This window comes from Diachasma alloeum, unplaced genomic scaffold, assembly GCF_001412515.2.
Source record: "Diachasma alloeum isolate Michigan unplaced genomic scaffold, Dall2.0 Dall_scaffold_00183, whole genome shotgun sequence".
Taxonomy (NCBI): domain Eukaryota; kingdom Metazoa; phylum Arthropoda; class Insecta; order Hymenoptera; family Braconidae; genus Diachasma; species Diachasma alloeum.
In genome coordinates this window covers 950,178-967,747 of record NW_021680349.1, presented here as the reverse complement: position 1 = coordinate 967,747, position 17,570 = coordinate 950,178, and the positions used below count along the sequence as shown (strand labels likewise).

The following is a 17,570-nucleotide window of genomic DNA, read 5'->3' as shown; positions in this document are numbered from 1 at the left end:
AAAAAACTTGGAGAATGTGAGCCGAGGAAATTTTATAGAAAATATCTCAATAAAATAAGTTGTATAGAAAAATCGAATTCTATTGACCTTTTCTATAGAATATTTTCTACTGAAAATTGTAATAGAATCGGCCACAAACTAATTGACAGTTCAATAGAAATCCAATAGAATTGTCTAGCGAATTCGTTAGGTTTTTTCATTAGATTTCTTTCATCACACTGTCCGTAGAACGCCGTTTTACTTGAAACGTACATTTTACACTGAAATATGTCCAGCTGTGTAGAGATTGATTTTTTAATACTATTTCGTTCCATTTTTTTGCACGAAAAAAAATGATATCATTGTGAAATTATATTTTCCACAGGAATAAATGTGAAACTACAGTGCACCTATAGGACGACGGCCTGAAAAAGTATAATAATTTTTCAGTCGGTACGTCCAATTCCCAGTTAGGAATGAATTCCTAAATTATTATTGTGAATTTGGAAAAATGATTGGAATTTCATTATGCGTGTGTAGGGTAAAAAAATTTGAAATGTTCAATATTTCCAGTAATTATATTGAGAAATTCGAATACGAATGAATTTATATACGAGAATAGTAATTTTACAATCCCAATGTAGTAATTTCCGTGCACACGGAGAAAATTATTTGGTGAAAATTTTTTGGTGAATTTGGTCAATTCACCGACTGGTTGGTAATTCATTTTTTTCAACAACTAGTTGGTGAATTTTATCAACTAGTTGAATTTTCTCCATGTATATTTCAGTAAAACTCTAAATATTAGCTGCAATATTCACGTAAAAATGTAGCAAATAGCAATTCTACTACCAAATTTGTAATTTTACTACACATTGATGCAGCAGAAGTGTAGTAATATTACAAACTTCTTTAACAATGCACTGCACGCAGCGAAATAATTCCCGATCACAGGAGTCATTTTGTTACTTAACGAAGTGTGAAATCACAATTACATTTCAGACAGTAAAAAAGCCCTGGTTTTCTGAATAATTTTTCCTCAAATCTCCTCTCCACATCTTGTATTTTGTCATGAGAAACAAAATAAAATAAAGTGGGAAACAACGGAAACAAATTATTCCCGGGAATTTCAGTTCTTGCAAAAAAAATTCTCAAGAAAATATGAAAAAGTTCGGTTTTTCTCCCCAATTTTTTCACATGTGTACGCACGAGTAGAACCAATTGTCTTATGTAAATTAGATCAATTGATTCCCGGGTAATCCAAACAGCCGCGGACTTGTGAGAAAAAACTCAAGGCATTGTCCGGAGCTCTTCTTGCCACTTTTCAGCAATGATGAACATTGCTGAGTCACAAGAGTCACGAGTCTTGCATCCCTCCTCGAGTCTTTTCAAGATGAGGTAGGGATGGATATCACTGGGAGATGGCGAGTTATAAGAATCAGCGAAAGACCGCTGATCTTTCGGAGCATTAACGATCAGTAGTACATTAACCATTCGTTTACTATCGTTTAACAAAAATGGGGTGGACATTCCTCACGGCTGATTCCGCTGTGTCCTGGATGAATTCGTTATCGATTGGTGAGTCTGGCATTATTCTCCGGAGGCACAAGACGTTATTTTTTTACGTGGGCACGTCTTTAAGGTATATCCCTGGAAAACACGTTTTTCTCAATACTGTCCCCATGTTTTCCATAGATAATGTTTATCATAGCCCGCAGCTATTGACAGTTTTGGAGATGATAAATAATTGAATGTCGGCTTCTACCACGCGAGGCCAAACGGAGATGATGCCCCCCGAACTCGATTTTTCGCGATAGAATGATAAATTCCGAATACGGTGAATTTTTTGTTAAATTTTTTGCTACATAGTTTCTGCAATATTCAATTTTAAAAAATTGAAATTTCGTGAGAGCATTTTTCATTTGATTCAAAAAATTAATTGACAAATCATTTTTATTTGATTCAAACAGTTATTGTTGCTTGCAACAACAACATGAGAATAAAACAACTCAATAACTTATGAGAATGCAACCGTATTCCCCCATAACCCACGTTTCACGGACGAAAATGTTCTACAGTAAAAGTCAAAAGAATTTCATTTTTCTAGAACTTATTCGATAGAAATATTTTGTGTAGTTTTCTCGGCTTAAATTTTCCAAGTTTTTTTGTTTGATTTTCTTGATGAGAAGGAAAGAAAAATCGAATGAAAAAAATTTGGAAGATTTGAGCCGAGAAAATTCTATAGAAAATAACTGAAGAGAATAAGTTATTTAGAAAAATCGAATTCTATTGATTTTATCTATTGAAGATTTTCTATTGAACATTTCAATAGAATCGGCCAAAAACTAACAGAAAGTTCAACAGAAAGTCAATAGAATTTTCTAACGAATTCGCGAGGTTTATCTATTAAATTTTTCGTGCATGTTGGCCGATGCCGCGCGTGTTACAAGCCCGCATTTCGTTATTTATTATCTCCTAAACCGAGTAGGACAGCAGGTTAATATTTTTTTCAATAGCTGGGGATTATTTTATAAACATTATCTATGAAAAGCATGGGGACAATCTTAAGAAAAACGTGTTTCTAGGGCTATACCTTAATGGCCCTCTAAGCATACGAGAACCTTTTATTCTTGATGGTTCCGTTTTTGTTTTCAGTGTATCTATTTGTTACCATTGCGGTATTATCGGTTATTCGGTACTGGAAGGAGATTCAGGAATACCTGAAATTCCGAAAGGAAATGCTTGAATGTTCGTCGTCACTGCCTGGACCCCCGTCAATTCCAATCTTCGGAAATGCACTTCAATTTATTGATAGCGATAGTATGTGGATTCTGACCGAATTTTTTAGCCCTGATTTAGTCGTTTTTTGTTACGGAGTGATTTATTATTTCAGAATCTATTTTCATTCTTGCACAAATGAGCCAGGATATCAATGCAGGCACTTTTAAAATTTGGCTGGGACCGCTAATGAAAATTATCGTTACTGATCCGAGGGATTTTGAGGTATATCATTATTATATTTTTAGAATTTTCTGACATTTGGTCACATCTACATGGAAAATTTATTCCCGTTGGTAATTTAAATCAATACGCATGAAGACATTCGGTAGAAAAACCTAGCGAATTCGATAGAAAATTTTATTAGTTTTGGCCGATTATATTCAAGAATTCCGAACGATTACGGTGGGTTTTTTTAATAGAAAATGACTGAATGAAACTATTTTGTAAAAACATTCATAGAATTTCATCTTTCACGTAACCTTTTCCATTAAGATATTTTCTATTATCCGGATTCCTCGACATGAATTTTCCAAGTTTTTTCCACACGATCTTTCTTCTCCTTTCGTTGAAAAAATTCAACAAAAATATGACACAATTTGAGCCGAGGAATTTCTATAGAAAATATCTCAATAGGATCAGTTGTTTGGAAAAATTTCATTCTATTGATTTTTTCCGTAGAATATTTTCTATTGAACATTTCTATTGAAAGAAATGCTGAGATCAGCGGAATTGTACGAATAGAATCGGCCGAAAACTAATGAAATAGAATTCTCTAGCCAATTCGTTAGGGTTTTCCGTAAAATTTTTTCGTGAATTTTTCAGGCTTGTACAGCAAAAATTAACTTTTTACTTCATTACTTCACCATTGACGCGTTTCTTTTATCTTCGTCGTTCACTATATTTTGTACTTTCATTTAGATTATAATGGGAAGTCCAAAAGCAGCTGAGAAGGAGAAGGTTTACGATTTTATGGAGCCTGTGGTCTGCAACAGCCTCATAAATGGAGGAGGTATTTATCGCACTAAAAAATAGTGAAAATATTCAACTCAATCTACTCCTCAATTAATTAGTGAATTGTCACAAGTAGCATTTTCATTGAGAAAATGGTGGCCCGTATTTTCTTCCCGGGGAAAATTTCCCTGACATTCATCCTCAAATTTTCTTCGTACCATTTCGTCCCCGAAAACAATGCTAGCACTAATTTTTTCCCCTTTTATGTTCCCTTCATGTCCCGTCATTAACCCTCGATCACTGCTTTAATGAGCGCAGCACCGCCAAAGTCGGTGAACCAGAAAAACCGAGGAAAGCTTAGTTTGAATCAGAAATGTTAGTTATTCCGGATTTCTTAAATGTGCGGAGAATTAATAAAAAATCAATGAGTAATGAGAACAGAAATCCCCAACAAGTGTGAATAACAACCGTGTGATCCAAAAATGATGCGGATTTCCTGTTCCAGGGCCGACCTATCGTGCGCACAAGAAACTCGTGGTGCCACTGATAAATGGAGGTAACTTGATAACAGAGCACATCAAGCAATTCAATATCCAAACGAAAATTATGGTGAACAAAATGGCTGAGAGAGTTGGAAATGGAGAATATGATATTTATCACACGATTGTTCCATGTGTAGCAGACATTGTATTCGGTAAGTAATCACGCGGAAGAAATTCATGGAAAAATTAAACGCATTCGCTACAAAATTAAATCAGTTTTTTGTCGATTTTATCTTAATTATCTGCACCACTTCTGCGCGCTTTTCAATATGGCAAATGTTCAATAAAAAATATTTAATAGAAAAGAATTAATCGATTTTGATCTTCCTATAAAACATCTTCTATTGAGATATTTTATGTGGACATGCCTCGGTATGATTTCTCAAAGTTTTTTGTCACTCTAGTTTTTTCTATTTTGATTTTGTCTATTTTATAGTACGAAAGGGGTTTATTCTAAGATGTGTGAATCTTGGATGAACTGCTATCAGATTTTGCTTTCAAATTGTAATTTTTTAAATTAAAGCGGTATTGCTATCGATTCATTTGGAAGCTTACTACCAATGCAATTGATAGAAATAGAAAAAAGAGAAAGGATAGTGACGGTGAAATGACTTCTGTCGGAAAGGCTCGGTACCCTGCTTTTTTTTTTTTCATTTCTTATTGAAAAATGAAAGCACTCTACAACGCATTCCTTAAGGGGAGACTACTATGAGTTTTAAAAGTCGCGGGCTATTAAAATGAGATTTTTCATACTAACACCCATACGAAGATCGATTATATGTGTCTAAAAACGAGTAATTAGTGCAAAAAAAATTGTTTATTGTTTTTGAAAAGAATGTGTTGCAATAACAATTACGAATGGTTTTTTGTAATTGCTCTTTAGAAACAATATTCGGCATGCCTGGGAATGCTCAAAAGGGCGAAGAGAATATTCTGATCGAGGGAACTGAAGTGTACGTACAATCATCCAAATAGTTATCCCAATTCAGCTGAAAATTCTAATGAAATTATCTCTTATCAGGGTGTTGCATATGATGTACAAGAGAATGATATCAATGTGGCTGTGGCCAAATGCCATCTTCAACCGCACGCATCTTGGAAGGAAAATGGTCAGGATGGTGAAAGAGTTTCACAACCTGTTGGATGATGTGAGATTATCAATTCTCTACATAAAATAACACATCGTGTTGAATATTGAATCATTTCAGTGATGAGTGGTTTCAGATTAATGTCAGAGGACATTTTTCGTTGGATATTCCATAGCTAGGAAGATGTTCTGCTGTTTCTTTTCATTGCTCATTGAAATGATTCAATCTTACATATAATAATTCTGTTGTTTCTTTCTTTGCAACTCCCGCAAAAACGGCTGAATGAATTTCAACGGGATTTTGAGTGTTAATTAGTTTAGGGTTCACGTTCTAACATAGACGGCTAATTTAAAGTAAGTTGAATTCAAGGGGAAGCCATTTCTGGAAATTCGAGGAGAATATCGGGTTTTCTAAAAAAAATCGCAAAAATTGGCAGGTTTCTTAGAAATTTCAAAAGAAAAGCCGGAGATTTTCAATATATTTCGCTTTTTAGAGCGAAATCATTTTTTCTCTTTCAATTCATACAACTTTTCAGAAAGCTAGAAAATACTTTAAGGGTGTATTGCTTTCTTTCACCAAATTTTCACTTCGTTTCAGATTTCTGGTAAATTGTTGATCGAATTTGAGCCAAAAATATACCATTTTCATGCGTTATCACTATCTTATGATTCATGAACTTTCATCATCGCGTAGCCAATTTTGCATTTTTTCTGGATTTTTCGGAAATTTATAAAGCTTTAGAGGAAACACTCTAGGGACAGTACATCCTTAATGGAAGGGGGAACACGATTAATAAATTTTGATGAACTGTTACAGATAGTGGTAAAGAAAAAACGTGACTACACTGAGATGAAAAAACAAGGAATAGATCCAGATGTGAAGACGAGTGCTGTATTAGATCAAATTATCTCTCACGTAATGAAGACTAACTCTTGGACAGATAAAGAACTTCGATACGAGATGTTTACGCTCTTCATTGGTGTATGTTTACCCAATTTAAAACTCTTAGAAAATACGGCAGATCCACTCGTTGAATTGAATGAAAATGTTAATTGCTATTTTTCAATGAAAATGATAATTCCTATTTTTTAGTCCCACGATACGATTGCCGGAGTCAGCTGTTTCGTAGCTCTGGTGCTCGCCATGTTCCCCGACGTACAGGTACGCATTTCATTGGTTTAAACAAATGCACCCATTTTCTGACAATTCTATTGAACTTTTATTAAACTTTCTATTAATTTTTTGTTGATTCTATGGAAATGCTCAATAGAAAAGATTCTGTAGAGAGTTAATAGAATTCGATAGAATTTCTATAGAGTTTCTTCAGCTCAAATTTCCCGAATTTTTTTGATTGATTTTTTTTATGAAAAGAAAATAAAAAGAAAAAGAAAAGAACTTGGAAAATTTGAGCCGAGGGAATTCTGTAGAAAATATCACAATAGACTAAATTGTATAAAACATTCAAATTCTATTGATTTTTTCTGTAGAATATTTTCTATTGAACATTTCAACAGAATCGGCCAAAAACTACTAGAAAGTTCAATAGAAATCCAATGGAATTGTCTAGTGAATTCGCCAAGTTTTTCTACTAAATTTTTCGTCCGTGGAGTGATGAAATCATTGCGTTTCACTGAGGTACGAAGAGTTTTGAATGGAATTCTCATTTGAATGTTGATTTTTCGTGCAGAAAAAAGTCAGAGAGGAGTTGAAGGATGTGGTGGGAGATCATGATATCACTGAGGAGGATGCTACGAATTTGAAGTATTTGGAAATGGTGATAAAGGAGACTATCAGGATTTATCCAGTTGGGCCGGTTTTAGGGAGGGAGATGACTGGAGACTTGAAACTAGGTACAGTAAATTCTGTAGTAGAGGGGTGAAACGTAGTGTGACAGGAGAAATGGAAAAAACTTGCACAATCGCTTATTGAATGCACTGAGAGAAAAAAGATTTTCTAGGACCAAAAAAAACATCTTGCCAGAAACCACTCTAGAGATTGAGGGAAATCGGGCCATTCTTGTGACAAGGATGGATGGTTTTCCAAATAACTCACTTGAGTTTGTCACAATCAACGATCAGGATTGGAAGAATTTGTTTAGTTCAGAGGATTTTTATAATTTTAATCGTTAATTTTTTTAACACGATCGTGTGAAAGCTTTTGCTAAGTTTGTTGGAGACGCTTTGTTGTTATGAACCACTACTTGTCCTTCATTATTCGGACAAGTACAAAATCCTTGGCCGAAAGTTATTTTTTCTCATTGAGATATTATTTTCTTGTTATTTTTCAAGCCATGAGTTCCTTGATGCAAGTAAATACGCACTTTTTAAAAAACGTCATTTTTCTCAGTGCAATAAAAATTTTCGAAGCAGATATTACGATTTCGCACTCCACTGAGTTTTCCTCATAGAATACGTAATAAAGAATGAGTACTCACCACCTCTCCTTCCATATCCAGCAACGTGCACGTTACCGAAAGGTGCATCCGTGTATTTGCTGCCCTTCGCGACTCACCGGGACCCCAGGCACTGGACTGAGCCCGAGAAGTTCATGCCAGAACGATTCAGCCCGGAGAACTCCAAGGGAAGGCATCCCTGGGCATACGTTCCCTTCAGTGGTGGACTCCGCAGTTGTCCAGGTAAGGTCAACTCTTCACAATCTCCGGAATTATCTCTTTCTGAAATCAAGTTGTCATGCGAATTGTTTAACAGGATAAAATGATGAACTAAGAAAATTAGATGAGAAAAATTAGATACGTGTTTCTTAAGGATGTACTACACCCTTTCGGCCAAAATTCTCCTTTTTTTTTCATTTTTCTGGCAAATTATTGATCGGATTGGCGCTAAATAATATACACCGTTTTTAGGTTTTATCATTATTGACTGACTCACGACGTTTCATGGCAGTGTAATCATTTTCCTGCATTTTTTCTAGTTTTGTGAATTTCCGAAAAGTTTTAGAAAAAACGCAGGAAAATGCACGATCATGAAATTTCGTGAGTCATTAAGTAAGGATAAAACGCAAAAACTGTATATTTTCTCACGTCAATCCGATCAAAAATTTGCCAGAGAAAATCAAAAAACGTGAATTTTTGCGAAAAGGGTGGAATACATCCTTAACCCTCGATCACTCGCGCTCGGCCGCCAGCCTTCATCCGACACACGGTCAGCGCAGCGAGCGCGCTGTTGCCACCTTGGCGCTCAAAGCTATGCGCGCATTTCAAGTGCGGCAGTGAATGTAACAACACTGTCGCTCGAGGGGTCAACAGAGACTCACTCGCGCCGGGCGGCACGGCGCTACTTCTCGGTCCGTTCGACGTTTCTTTTCTTTTTTTAGCTGAACAAATTTACCGAGAAAATAACGGAGAACGCCAACGCTTAATAAAAGTATTGAACTAGGAACTTCAATTTTTTCTGAATTATTAAGCGTCGAGAGCCACACTAAAATATAAAAAACGAAAACGGCCGACGAAAGCACCGCGCCCATTGAGCGAGTGATCGAGGGCTAATAGGGGGAAGTTATTAACCCTCTGCGGGAGTGTGCCACCCTATTATTTAGGCTTTGACGTTGCCGAATGTACTCTACATTGCCCGAGCACGTTTAGAGATTTTTTGGCAACGTTGCTTAACGCGCCATTTCATTTAAGGGAAAACGCAACCCCTGTATATATAAGAACTTTAAGAATTGTATTTTCTCCTACAATTATTACTTTATATCTATGAAATTACTTTATCGACTCGATCATTCTATTGTTGAGTCAATGAAGTAGTTTCATAAATAAAAAATGATAATTGCAGGAGAAAACACAATGCTAAAAGTTCATATAAACTTTTCGAATTGTTTAGAATGAATGAGCACGCCGTTGCCACAATTCATTCGGAGAGTGGACTCTCCAATTCTATAATTTCTTTTGTTTTAGGCTCGAAATACGGCATGATCTGCATCAAAGTCCTCATCGGTCAGATGGTTCGGTATTATGAACTGGAAACCACTGCCAAATACGAAACTCTTAACATCCACGCGCACATATCAACCCGCTCCATAGATGGATACCCCATAACTCTGAAGAAGATCAAGTAGCTGGAGGACAATGTTATTGAAATGTACTCTTGTGATTTTTGCCCCAGTGTGAATATCACAGATGAACAATAAATGAGATTTATTTAGAATAACATTGACTAGTACATAGTCAAGTTTTCAATAAGTGCGTGCAAAGTGAAATTTTTGCTTTAATTTGAGAAATTTCTACCAAAATTCCAGTCAAAAATGCATTAAGTTTTTTATGCTTCAATATTTCACGTGAGTGTCACGAAAATATCGTAATTTGCTTAAAATTCAGGAGTAACTCCTAACATGATTTTTCTTTTTATGTATTCACGTGTGAAAAAATTTCATAGAGACACCTAGCAAATTCCGTAGACAATTCTATTAAAATGTTCAATAGAAAATATTTTACACAACTTATTCTATTGAGATATTTTGTATACAACTTCCTGTGTTCAAATTTTCAAAGTTTTTCGTTTGATTTTATTGATGAAAAGACAAGAAATATACAATAAAAAAAATCGAATATTTGAGCCGAGGAAATTCTATAAAAAATATCTCTGTAATTGGCTAATATAACAACTCCAATTTTTCAGGGATACTGATAGGTAAATATTACATTTTTATATTTCGACGTAGTTTGGGTCAGAAACTGGTTGCTATAAATGAATTATATCAATAAGTTTTATAGAAAAATCGAATTCGCTAGGTTTTTCTATTAAATTCTTCGTTCGACCTTTAGAATCTAAGTTTAGATATTCTCTCTGAATTGACGTATGTCGAAGGTATGACACGAAACTTCCTCAGTTTTTAGCATTCCCGATGGATGCAGATTAGTATTAAAGTGACCAGTAAAAAATAAACAAAAAGAAGAGGGATAAAAACATGGGAGCAGTACCTTGAGACACAAACGGATGAAATAAACATTATTACAATTGCAAATAGAGAAATCGTCAATAGTGTTGCATTCTAATTAATTTTTGTTTTCATAAAAAAGTCGCGTGGTAAAACTCAACTCATAACATGTCATCTCTTTCCAACAGAAGCAATCGAACTATCACGCGAGTCCAAAAAACTGTCGACCCCTTTACTATTTTATATAATTCATGGCGTCATTGCAAGTCAATTGGAGTCTGCGAATAATTACAAGATGAATATCTAAATCGGTATAATTAATAGAATAAAAACATGAATAACATCATACTCACATTCAATTTGTAATTCTTTGATGAAAAGAAACGTAATAAAAAACTTTCCACAATTTGATTTGTGCTCTTGATCTGTATCTACTAATGAATTTCAATTTAATCGTACACTTTGAAATATTCAAAGTAGTGTGAACACTTTCAGTATTTTCCGAAGATTTTAATAATTCACTGGTGAAGTCTGGATCGAAAAAAATATGTTGATGTATTCCACATATTTGAAAGTGGGAATACAAATATTTATGGATTTTTCATTCCCGAAGTTTTCGTGTGAAAGGACAAAATACAAAACGGCGGGGATTCCCTTACTATGCGACCACTTGACCGTTAATCATTCAAATTTCGGCGTATACATGGGCTTTATGAACGCAATTTTGTCCGTTACCCCTCGCCCTGTTGACAATCTACTAGCCAACAAAGGAAGCCGTATTTATCTACACTAAACTCCCAAAAATACGGTCTTGAAGTCTCATCGAGCTTTGCCGTTAATGTGTTGAATAAATCATCGATAAAAACAATTGGCGCGATGTCTATCACTATCCAACGTACACCATGTTTCATGTTTTGTCTCTCTCGAAAATAACCTCACTAACTTGACCATTTTCGCTCCACTCACCCGCGCGCCCACTCCGTTTCGTTCTACTGAGGAGTTCAGCGTCTCGCGTCGCGGCTGGAGGGGGGGGGGGAGCGAAACAAAGGAACGAATTTCCCATGATGCTCACTGACATTCGAATCACGCGCCTGCGAGTGAGGACCCGAATCTCATAATTTTCCGACCAATTTGTTCAAATAACTTTCTTATAAAATCTGAAAAAAATCTGAAACTTATACGTGTTCTCAAGAAAGATTTGATTCATCACCCACTAGTTTTTCCTCAATAGTTCATTATTTTTTTGGGTGCCATGAAAATTTTCCTAATTGGGGGTGGGGTAAGCACGGAGGTTATAGCTGGAGGGGTTACAAAAACATCCAAATTTCATTATTTTTTTTCTTGAGACTGAGATCTGAAAAAAATGTGCAAAAATTCTCAATGATGCAGCGTATTCACACATTTCTTCCATGAATTTTCCCATTTTTTTGAATTATTATTTTGACTTTTTACACGAAACACCTCAAATTCATCCCTGCCGATTGTCAATCCCCTCCAGAGCCCGCAATACAACACGTGTGCGCGCGTTGGTAAACATCGCGTGTCAGTCTGCTCCGGAATGAAAACTTATTCTTGAATCCAATATTTAATATTTAAGTAGCAATAATAATACTCGTAAAAAAATGAATCTGCGCGAAAGATTTACGAAGAAGCACACGGAGTTTCCGATTGAGAAAGAAAAAAGGACACGCTGGACTGACGAGGACAAGGAGAAGCTGCTGAGCGCCCTCAAGAAGTATGGTTATAAGGACATTGATAAAATTTGTAAGGACGTGCCGAATAAAACCAAGGGAGCTGTGAGGACATTTATCAGTAAACTTAACAAGGAGGCTCGAGCCTCGTCTTATCTCAGGGAGAGACATGTTGCGCATTGGGTGCACACCGGGAGTATACAAGCGCCAGATACAGTCGTGTCGCAAGCCCTCAAGTTTATTTCTCTGTTTGAGGAGCATCCTCAGCCTGATGAGTGTGCCGGCTGTGATTTTAGGTATTCCATTTGCAATTTTAGACAATTACCTCTGAAATACCTTATCAAATTATTAAAATTGTCAAGAAAAACAGATGAAAATGGGCTTCTATGAATTTCGTTGAAAAAATCGGTTAGCCTCTTGAATAGTCAATGAAATGCTCATTTTTCCGTGTCTATACTACAGTGAAACTCATTCAAAATTGTAGAAATTCGAGTTGTCATTGAAATATCCATGATGCCTTGATACGAAAATCTACATTTTGTTGGATTTCCTATTCGAATTCCGTAACTTGAATTTTCTAATTTTTTTCCCCTCTTTTCGCCCCCTTTAATAAAAACAATCAAAGGAAAAATTTTGGAAATCCCTATAGTCATTGGAATATCCATGATGCCTTGAAATGAAAATCTACATTTTGTTCAATTTCACTTCATAACACCGAAAAATCACACTTCGATATTATAATTGAGTTTGTAAAACTTTCTAAGTGTGTCATTGCTATTTGAGAAGCATCTCCAGTCTGACGAGGGTGCGAGCGGCGATTTTAGGCATCCTAAATGCACTCTTCGGAAATTGTCTTTGAAAATAGATTAAAAAATTGTAAACACCAATTCGTATCCAAGAGATTTTCATGAAGGTTGTTATTAACGAGTCGATTAATGTCTTGAATATTCAGTGAAACTCCAATTTGCAGATCTACAAAATAATGAAAAGTATTCAAAATTGTGGAAATTCATGTAACTATGGCACGTAATGCTCAATTTATTGGAAATTCAATTGAATGTATTACCCATGAAAAGATATGTTATTCTTTTGTTTGAAATTACCGAAAGTGAGGTAAAAATCTATCCAAACATGTGAAGAACACGTCAATAAATCTCTTCGGTTCTTCACACGTAAGATTTAGTGTTCGAAAGCTAGTACATGCACGATAAATTCTAATAATGCTTCTAAAATATCCACAAAATAATAAAATAATTCTCATAATGCTCCTAAAATCCCAAATAGATGCTCATGACAATGTTCTTGACTTTCAGAGCACTCTACGCTGTATTATCAAAAGTCACCCTAGGGCATCCCCCTGTAGACATCTCCAGAATGACCCACGAGACGATTTCCTACGTGATGGCCAAGGTAATCCACGAAGTGTGGCCCTACCACCAACCCGAGATCACTGAATACATCGAGAACATGGAGCAAAAGAAGACTCGCAAGACCTACTCTCGACGTTCTCCGAGAGTTGTGGTACCTAAGGTGGAGAGCGATCACCTTCCTTAAAGTTTGTTTTCCATCATTAATCTAGAGGCACAATTCAAATTGCACATTCAACTCATTGTTCATTTATTTACCTCGATATTTAATCTCATATATCTATTATTGTATTGTATATAATTCATAATTACAATTAAATGAGAGGAATTGTGATAACAATTGAACATTGAATGATTTCTTATGTTCACATAAAAATTACTGGAATAATGACCGATGATTATTTGTGTCTGGGGGTGGGCAGTTGATGTTGAATGGGATTTGTGCGTGAAATTAGGGATGATGGTCCTTTATATAAAATAACATGATTATGTGAACATCTAATTGACCTTCCCCATAGAGGAATGATAGTTATAAAGATATCTTCAGTGCAACGATTTTCTGGATTAGATTTATGTACAATTGTGGGAAACTCAGTGACCCTTAGGCAATCTTCGATTTTTTTTCGTTAATCTTTTGACAACATGTATATTTGGGAAATTTTTCTACTCAAATGTTGCACAATTAATTAGTGAATTCGTTAGAATTAGCTGTAGTTAATCCTTCAAGATCTCCCAGGCGTCCTCCTCGGCTTTTGAGGTCGTGTTCCAGGTTTTTACCTCGGGTTTTGCATCGAAATCGATGAGAGAGGCTTCTTTCACTTTTTTCTCTCTTGACTTTTTCGCTAGTTGTTTTGATTCGGGGGAACTGCCGTTCGAGGGCTTCGGCGAGCTTCCCCAGTCCCAGTCTTGGGTTGGAGAGCTAGTGCTTGAGGCACCCCTGGAATATTTGGTTTAATTAATTTCCGAGTTTTTTCTGATTTTCTTATTTACATTTAATTAGTTTTTATTAATTTCTTTCATTGATTTGTTCATCTTCTTCGAAGATATTTTTCGAAAACTCGTCATAAAATTGAATTGATTTATCTTGTTTTATTATTTTGTTATTTATTTTAACTTGCACATGTCAATAAATCAAGAAGTTTCATGCTTGGAATTTTCTTCCTCTATATTCGTTTGACTATTTTGCTAGATATTCTACGTTTGAATTCCTAATTACCTGGAATTAGAATTGAAGAGTGACGAATTTTCATTGGAATATGTCCCTTGATAACCGCTCTGATACGTTCCTAAATTCTGATAATTGTCCTGAGTATCGTACTGCGGTCCACAATGCTGTGTACAAGAATTTGAACCAGCAATGTCTCCCCAACCACGTCTACCCAAGTCTCCCACCTAAAAATACCACTAATCTCATAAATTGTTCAATTACCATTGGCGTAAAATCAAATCGGTACAAAAATTGAAATAAAATAATAAATGAATAGGGACCTTAGAGGCCAAGTTATTGACTTGTGCTCCAACATCTTCCAGTAGAGTTCCATCTCGCACCTAATTACTCGCAAATTAAATCAATAAATTAAAACCAAAACGAAATTAAATGGACTTTGAACTCAGGAGAATAAACAGAAATTAATTGAAGGTTTGTTTCGGGATTGATCATACCTTCTGGGAAGCAATCCCTCCAATTTTTATAGCATTTTCTGTTGCTTTAGAAGCTACCTTTGATGCTGTTGATGAGAATATCGACCATCCCTAAAAATAATTAACTTCATTAGGAATTCTAGCATTGAATCTGTAACAAAGTATCGAAACGTGATCTGTAATTTTGGATTAATGTTGAAAACGTGTGGTTTTAGGGTAAAATGACAAAGGATCTTGTTTTTAGCTAATAAAATATTTAATGGAAATGTTTAGAAATTTTACGCATGATAAAATTGAATAGAAAGCCTTAACGTTTTGGCTAGAGTATTCTGTTGGATGTTGTATAAGTTTTTCAAATTGTATATTTCCGAACAGAAATCGACAAAAAAATAATAAAAAAATCATGAGAATTCTACTAGAATTTGAATAAATTATCAGAAGAATATCCTAACAAATACGTTAGGTTTTCTATTGAATTTATTTACTATTTTTTTTCTTGTTTCACGAATTATTGAGACAGTTTGATATTTAACTAATAACGAAGAATTTATTTGTTCTATTATGCTCCACGATTTCAATACTATTAATACCGGATAGATATTTACACTAGCTAACGAGGATACGGCAGTGTCGAAAAATTCTTGAGACGAGCTCTTAGGTGGTGCATCCATCTGATACCCAAATCCACTGTATTTTCCTCCTTGATTCGGTGGCAAGTCACTAAAGAAAAGAAAACAACATCATTAACGTATTCTCCTCCCCTCATAATCCGTAATTATCCAGAAGAAATCAACAAAAGTGCTCCATACTCAGGCCTATTTGCATTTTCATTCTGCACTCTATTGAAGAAAGACTCGGTCTGCGCCTTGAAAGCACTGGTATTCATATTCTGATAGGAGCCTTGTGTGTCCTTCTGGTAAGAATTATAATCTTGATTGCTGTTATCGATGTAGGAGGATACAAACTCCTTGGCTTTCGACGCACTAGGGCTCCATGATTCTCCACGTGCTAAAGTTGCAATCTGAAATATTTCATGTCATTTTTATTCCGTGAAAATCCAAATTCCAGTAACAAATTGAAATATGCTGAGTTCTAAGAAAATCAGAATTAGAAATTGTTTTCATTAATGGGAGATAGGCTCATAACTCAAGACAAATTTTATCAAATAAAGTCAATCTAATAAAACTGACGTTCTCGACTGTTTTTTAGTTATTAAAATTCTTTTGGGCCATCCATCGAGCTCGGGATGAATTCTCAATGAGTTGTCATCAGTTATTTTTTATGTTCTATCCTAAGTAAGAGTTTCAGACTTTTATACTGCATTTCGGATTTCAACAGTAGTCATTTAATCCTATAATTACTATTTTTGTATTTAGAATTTCTTTTCGAACAAAAAATTCACCTCATTCTTGCGATTTTTTTGTTTCTGCTGACCTAAACATGGCTCAAACGAATTTTAATAAATTGGGAACAATTGTTTTTTCATGAAAAAAAATCCTATTCCATTGAAAATTAAATGAGCTCAATTTGCCTCACTAGCCCTTAATTAATTTCGTTCACAAGTACTTTATCTCTGTAGAGAGCAGCAGCTCTAGTGTTGTATTTCCTCGAAATGGGCATGGAGTCGTCCCAGTCAGGTTGTTCCTCGAAGAAGATCCTCGCGTTCCTGTTCCCCCCGACCTTCATCTTCTCCAGCTCCAGATCCTTCCACTTGTCCATCGATATTGACCTGACGAATGACAGATGAACCCCCAGACCCCTGTGTTTCCCCGAGCACTCGAGGCAGATCCATATTCCATAGGTCACAGACACCCACTGGGGATTGTGTGCACCGCACTCGAAGCATTTCTGAGGAGATTCACCAGTCAAATAGTGAAACAGCTGTGAATGGAGGAATCAGTGCGGAGACTTACGGTGTTCTCGTTGTTGGGCTTGAGTTCACCCAGAACTCTCCTCGTCCGGGGACTTGCCATGATCACACACCGATACAAATCACTTTAATCGTTCAATCGTGACTGGATGGCACCTGCCAAAGGGTCAGTGATAGAAAAAATAAATAAAAAAAATTGTCTACTTTGGCAAGCTCGGCAGAGAGCCTTTGAATGTATTCGAGGTTGGAATTCACTGTCCACGTTCACAAGTATCCATTTTTTCGTGACATTGTTGGTGCTCACGTGGTCGGACAGATGTCCCAAGTGTTTTGACAGAATTTCAAATGTTTTGGGGGTGTGCATTTTGAGCTAGACTAGAAATTACAATTAAATAGTGAATGTTCTGCATTCTGATTCATTTTAGCATTATCAAGTCATTCGTTGTTTATGAATAGATAATTGAAATTGTTTAAGCTTTAGGAAATCTTATTTGTTTAGGCATCAATTTGATTTGTGATAAAATTCTGAATATGAATAAATTCACTATTAAATTGACTATTATTATGAATAATAATAATCCGATAAAATTTTTAGTCTCCAATTCTCAATTTCTGTTATTTATTCTATTCATTCTTTGAAAAGACACGGATAGAAATCGAATTTATGGGTATTGTTTCAATTTTTTAATTATTTCATCAGTCTTCCCCCACATGTGAACTTTCTAATTTTTTCCGATTTTTAAAATGTTTTCTAACGGTTTAAT

The 17,570-nt window shown here is 35.5% G+C and overlaps 3 protein-coding genes across 4 annotated transcripts; 2 read left to right on the top strand and 1 right to left on the bottom strand.

Annotated features, from left to right (window-relative positions):
• The first annotated feature begins 1,429 nt into the window (after positions 1–1,429).
• LOC107047963 (cytochrome P450 4C1) lies at positions 1,430–9,559 on the top strand. Its single transcript, XM_015270900.1, has 12 exons — positions 1,430–1,557; positions 2,635–2,799; positions 2,873–2,982; positions 3,679–3,769; positions 4,217–4,405; positions 5,137–5,206; positions 5,275–5,401; positions 6,158–6,322; positions 6,434–6,502; positions 7,029–7,191; positions 7,797–7,976; positions 9,258–9,559. Exons 1-12 carry the CDS (start codon positions 1,497–1,499, stop codon positions 9,416–9,418), a joined length of 1,551 nt encoding a protein of 516 aa, XP_015126386.1. The 5' UTR covers positions 1,430–1,496; the 3' UTR covers positions 9,419–9,559.
• Positions 9,560–11,620: 2,061 nt separating this feature from the next.
• On the top strand, positions 11,621–13,635 carry LOC107046854. The gene is made up of 2 exons (XM_015269577.1): positions 11,621–12,224; positions 13,242–13,635. The coding sequence occupies exons 1-2, from the start codon at positions 11,860–11,862 to the stop codon at positions 13,480–13,482; spliced, it is 606 nt and encodes a 201-aa protein (XP_015125063.1). The 5' UTR covers positions 11,621–11,859; the 3' UTR covers positions 13,483–13,635.
• A 290-nt stretch (positions 13,636–13,925) lies between these two features.
• On the bottom strand, positions 13,926–17,068 carry LOC107046847 (ADP-ribosylation factor GTPase-activating protein 1). Of its 2 annotated transcripts, XM_015269563.1 has the most exons (8): positions 16,850–17,068; positions 16,503–16,784; positions 15,746–15,957; positions 15,542–15,656; positions 14,958–15,047; positions 14,784–14,843; positions 14,512–14,687; positions 13,926–14,232 (listed from the first exon to the last, which is right to left on the bottom strand). In XM_015269563.1, the coding sequence occupies exons 1-8, from the start codon at positions 16,907–16,909 to the stop codon at positions 14,010–14,012; spliced, it is 1,218 nt and encodes a 405-aa protein (XP_015125049.1). In that variant the 5' UTR covers positions 16,910–17,068; the 3' UTR covers positions 13,926–14,009. The 2 variants fall into 2 exon arrangements, with proteins under 2 accessions (XP_015125049.1, XP_015125050.1); XM_015269564.1 differs by lacking the exon at positions 14,784–14,843.
• Between the last annotated feature and the right edge of the window lie 502 nt (positions 17,069–17,570).

Bases quoted from the DNA above. Each gene is read 5' to 3' on its own strand.
- LOC107047963 (XM_015270900.1), top strand. From the start codon at position 1,497: ATGGGGTGGACATTCCTCACGGCTGATTCCGCTGTGTCCTGGATGAAT. The intron at 2,983-3,678 runs GTATATCATTAT...ACTTTCATTTAG, and splicing joins CTGATCCGAGGGATTTTGAG to ATTATAATGGGAAGTCCAAA. The intron at 3,770-4,216 runs GTATTTATCGCA...TTCCTGTTCCAG, and splicing joins CAGCCTCATAAATGGAGGAG to GGCCGACCTATCGTGCGCAC.
- LOC107046854 (XM_015269577.1), top strand. From the start codon at position 11,860: ATGAATCTGCGCGAAAGATTTACGAAGAAGCACACGGAGTTTCCGATT. The intron at 12,225-13,241 runs GTATTCCATTTG...CTTGACTTTCAG, and splicing joins TGTGCCGGCTGTGATTTTAG to AGCACTCTACGCTGTATTAT.
- LOC107046847 (XM_015269563.1), bottom strand. From the start codon at position 16,909: ATGGCAAGTCCCCGGACGAGGAGAGTTCTGGGTGAACTCAAGCCCAAC. The intron at 15,657-15,745 runs GTATGGAGCACT...TCTTTTCTTTAG, and splicing joins GAAAATGCAAATAGGCCTGA to TGACTTGCCACCGAATCAAG. The intron at 14,233-14,511 runs GTAATTAGGAAT...CAAATATTCCAG, and splicing joins CTCTTCAATTCTAATTCCAG to GGGTGCCTCAAGCACTAGCT.